This window comes from Dendroctonus ponderosae, unplaced genomic scaffold, assembly GCF_020466585.1.
Source record: "Dendroctonus ponderosae isolate FM_Combo_2020 unplaced genomic scaffold, Dpon_F_20191213v2 Dpon_F_20191213_6, whole genome shotgun sequence".
NCBI lineage: Eukaryota > Metazoa > Arthropoda > Insecta > Coleoptera > Curculionidae > Dendroctonus > Dendroctonus ponderosae.
In genome coordinates, this window is record NW_026018814.1 from 12,721,001 (window position 1) to 12,726,116 (window position 5,116).

At 34.5% G+C, this 5,116-nt stretch overlaps 1 protein-coding gene across 1 annotated transcript in view; it reads right to left on the bottom strand.

Annotated features, from left to right (window-relative positions):
• Positions 1–5,116, bottom strand: part of LOC109546557 ((Lyso)-N-acylphosphatidylethanolamine lipase) — a gene marked incomplete at its 3' end in the record, with an annotated part of 11,476 nt that overhangs the window by 5,631 nt on the left and 729 nt on the right. The window contains 3 exon segments of the mRNA XM_019917547.2: positions 362–522; positions 1,950–2,124; positions 2,833–3,039. Coding sequence (XP_019773106.2) covers positions 362–522; positions 1,950–2,124; positions 2,833–3,039 — 543 coding nt within the window.

Consider the following 5,116-nt stretch of genomic DNA (forward strand, 5'->3'; position numbering starts at 1 on the left):
AGTATGGTAACTAAAACTGTGACACGAGAATTTTATATATATAGATTGGTTTTTAGTCGTAAAATGAGTTTTCTTATTATATTTTTTGTCAAAAAACAAACAGCTCCATTTTGAAAAAATCCTGTTTAACAAAAAATACGTTTTTTTATGAAAATAGTATTTTCTAGTTGCGTTTCCCACAATAAAAATACTACAACTTGTAATTTCTTCATCATTTAAAAAAAATATATAAAATCTTCATACTGTAAAATCTTCAAAAATGGAGCTGCCCGGTTTTTGCACTAAGCATTGCCATTACACATCAACACACTTAAACTCTATCACTGCTGAGCTCAGCAACTGAAACGTGGAATAATCTTACCTAATGGACCCGCAGCTCTAACAGACGCCAGTGGATTGAAATAGACAAGTGGATAAAAAAGATAGAACAAAAGTTTATAATATAAAGGTACAGACGGTGACTTGTAATTTTCTGGTCTTTCACCAAATCCCCAAGGATCCGCCAAGATCAAGTGTCTTACTCTAAAAGAAATTAAAGATATATCAGTTATACAAAACTTTTCATCTACATTTAGCATTCATTATCTCGGATTGATTTTTAAAATTCTTATGCTGGGAAATTGTACTAAGAAAAGGTGATGTGTTATAAATAGCGACTCTAAACTCTGGGGCATATTTTGTAAGTCTAGTCCATCATATATTTGGATACCGGCATAATTATTTTTTTTATTGTTGTGTGCTTTCCTGGAGTGTTACTATACAAGGTAATTCAAAATTGCTGTCATTTTTTTGTCTTGATAGAAACAAGCACAAACACCAAGAATATAGATAACAATTTTAAGACCATTTAAGAATAGTCTTATACACAAAAATACACAATAAAATACAGATTTTTTATCATTGCTTTGGTAACACAACTGGAAAACTAAATATTGAAGCATTAAGCTCTTCTTAACTGATGAAAGTAACTAATGATAGTTCCATCAGTAAACTAGTCCCGTTAAGCAATAAGTATTTTCATAATGTGAATGATAATAATAATAATAATGAACGAAAAGGAATTGGTAGATGTAATCAAATATACTGTTTCCAACTTTATGATTTAGTTTTTTGCCAATAGCTCAGCTTTCTGAGATTACTTTGAGTCTTATTTTGTCTGTATTCCAGATATACCGCCAGACTACTACTCCATAGGAATCATGCCAATTTTGAAACATCCGTATAAGAATGGTAAGGTAATGTCGCGTCCAGACCTAAAGCGACACAATCGCGACGCGCTCGCGATATACCAAAATATCATGAATAGACGTGGTACGTTGTATCTAGAACTAACGCAACGCGTGTAAAAGCCAGCAGACAGAACAGGTTGGGAATACTTAGAGCTTAGTGGTGCTCCCCATCCCCCCACTAATTGATGGCCGAGAGGCTTAAATCTAAAACATGTAGCCAAATCTCAAGTTTGATACGCCGTACCTGTATTAATGTGCCATCCAACCATGCAGTGGGACGAGAGTCTGCTGGCTTTAATAAAACTATGAATCCCGTCTTAGTCTTTAAAACCAAAAGGATTTGGTTGCTAAAAACCTCAAAGTTCTTTTTGATATTACCGGTCCAATTTTCTGAAGAATGTTTTCAAAATCAGTGGTTCTCAGTCCAGTACAGTTTTTGTAGTTCCCAATGACGCTCTGAAAACTTAGATTTCTCAGCAGTCTCTGTTCTGATGTTTTTTTTTATTTCGCTAACACCTCCGTGATCTATTTCAGTTTTTTTATATTTTCAGCGATTATCAAAGCCACACTGCATAATAATACAGAACATGCTGCTTCGTTCGACATACTTTTGCACAAAATTCAGCCAGTTCTCGAAGCTGTTGAGCTGTTGCGTTGCGATCGCGTCTCGTTGGGCCTGGACGCACCATAACAACAGCAAAAATTAAAGCTAATGCCCACCTTTCTGGATAACTGATGGCATAACTTGTAGCCAAGTAGCCACCAAAACTATGACCCAATAAAATGAACTTTTCTAAATTAACTTTCTTTCTCCATTCCTCTATTGTAGACACCCACTGTTGTTCACAAGTTTCATGATTCTTACTGAACACTGGCCGAGACGATCTTCCAAATCCTACAACATCAAAAGAAACACCATATGAAAAAACTGCATGGGAAATTTAATTTGTAACTAAAAGTTCCTGTCCTGCAACTCCGAAACCGTTTCGTTTGGGATGTGCACCTCAATTTTTGGCAAGGCTTAATAAATGCTGTTGCGTAAAAATGGTTAAATCTTTGCACCACACGCGAATTATACATTTATCTATATCAGTTTTAGAAACTGTTAGATTCTGAAGCGTTTTTGGAAAGCATTTACTGATACATGTTTATATGAAAATAAAAAAAAAGAATAAAAAATGTTATTTTATGTATGGTATTAATTAGCTCCGACTATATGGAGCCTCTACGCAAATTCAACCTATTAATTTGTTGCGTCGTTCAAAAAGAACTATATAGAGACGATGAACAGAAAAACCAAAAATTGTGTTTATTTTGAGGAAAAAAGTAGCGCGCCATTTTTTCTATAACATGATAGATAGACGTAAATGTACCACTGGTTCAAACAACGTCCACTGGCGGCTAAATTATTTAACTTTAGAAAAAAGAAGGGGGAAGAAGAAAAAGTTTGTACAGGCCCTTATGAAGGCCCAGAAAGATGTGCCTCAACCCCAGATGAAAAAAAAATTTGGTTGTGTAGCTGTGTTATTCCAATAAACTGCTAAAAACCTTACTCGAAAAAAATATAAAACCTGCAGTTCACTTTTTAATATAAATCGCTTACCTAACAAGTCAATAGCATATACTGATCTGTCCCTAGCAATTTCATCAAAATTCTTGCACCAAAACCCTATTCCAGCGGCAAACCCATGCAGCATCACAATCGGTGTGTTATCTGATTCCTCGTTGAGCGCTATAGTCCATATTTTATCGTCTTTTCCCACAGTGGACCCAATGGATACAAACCAAGTTCTGAATTTTGATTTAATAACTGCAATAAATAATGTTTTATAATATTTCGGAAAATTTGAGATGCATCAATAGCGAGACCAAAGATATTTGTTACTATTAGTTCATTATTTTCTTTGAAGACTTCTAGTACCTAAAATAATTGCTCCATACTTTCTAGTCTAATTCCATTTACGCAGATCAATTGCGCTGAATTTCAACGGCTTTTCGATCATAAGACAACAATTTAACGCGTTTAACCATAGAACTGGACAGTACATAGCACATAACTGTTCAACTTTATTCACCACGTCGGTTTTAATTATTTACATGAATTAATGTTTAAATCTACAATAATCTAATCTGCACAGTTTGAACGGGCAAATCGTGCAAAGTTGATAGAACGGTAGAGTTGAAACCACGCAACTATTATTTCATACCAAATGCTGTTCTTCGAAAAGGTCGAGATCAGGAAGAAAATGCGCAAAACCTATAAATGGTTTTCCCTGACGCATTAGTGCTTGTTTCGATCAAACTCCGCAATAGTTTAATCGTTGCTTATGAGAACTTCGTTCAGTATCAACAGTTGCAAACAGTTTCACTGTGTTCCACATATCTGTGCTGCTCAACAAAAAGTCGGAAACACAAGTATTTTAAAGATCCTTTCTTGCATAAAAAAACAGAATAGAGATACTGTTGCTAACTATATTTATTGAATTTACTTGCAATTAATGACGACTGAGTACTTTTACAGTAAGTAGGCTGAGATACATGCGCGTTTTTGTAAACTTCCAAATCCCTTAGATCAAACTTACAAATTGTAAATACCTACTAGGGATGGTCGGTATTTAACGTAACCGTTAAAATAACAGTGTTCCAAACGTGTAACCTGAAACTGTAGTTTCAACTAGCCGATTTAAGCGGTTTTTTTGGAACCGTCTCATAAAACCGAAACAGCAGTGTGCACTTCGTACACCGTCGAGCGTTCTATCCAGCTGCAGCCGTTTGCCGATTTAAACCGTTGTTTTTAGAACCGTCTGATAAAACAGAAACAGTTATGAGAAATCTTATAAAATGAGAGGAGCTGTATGCTCATTACCAGCAAAGTAAGGTGTACACTTGCATATGAGCTATGAACAAACTCAGAGTCTAATACATAAATTCCATCAGTTAAAATGTAAAATAACAAACGTTTTAAGAAGAATATGCACCTGCATTTAAGCAAGCTGGCCATTTTAAATTATAAATTCTGTCAGATAAAATGAAAGTTATTTGAATAGTAAGGCGGCGATCCCACAGAACCACCGGTTTTCACCGGTGACCATCAAACAGATTCCCAACATATGCGATTACCATTGAACGCTCACATAAAGCTTCATTAGTCATCCACTTTCATCCACTGCTAACCACGTCGTCCTTCGTCCAGGTTTGCCAAACACGCATTTCTGTTTGTTGTTATTTGTGTTATTAGTTAATTTTATTGTGAAATAAAATGCGAGAAATTATTTTCTAAAACGGGCGCTATCATAAACGCGCAAAGAACTAGAATCAATAAAAAGCATCTGCAAAAAAATGTATTCTTAAATGTTAATGCATTTTTAAATGAAAATGAGATTTTTAAACATTTTCGCATATAAACCGTATATTTTATTCAGTCACTTTAGTTTATTATCAGTTTTTTTGTTCTTTAAGTAGTTATTTCTGACCCAGGTCTTGTTTTCGATTTTAGAATATTATATTTTAAGTTTACCAATGTTAAGAATTATGTTTTTAATAAAGGCAATCATTATATATCATTCTGCATTTTTAATGAAAAATTTAAAAAGTAACATGTTCCTTTTGGAACCCCATTTTAAAACCAATTACCAAGGATAAACTGGAACGTTGTAGCCCGTTACAGAAAATAAATATAATTAAAGTATTTAAAATTACAAATAGTTAGTTGCGATGAGAGGTATATGAAATTGTGTTAATTGCTACACAGGGGGGTTTAAGATTTGCGTCTATTCCTTAGAAGAAGCCTTAAGTCTACAATATTGTAACGGAAATGGCCTGGGGTACTCACGTTTGGAATGGGGGATCGAAATTCATGGTATTTCAGTAAATGGGAGCCCCATTTG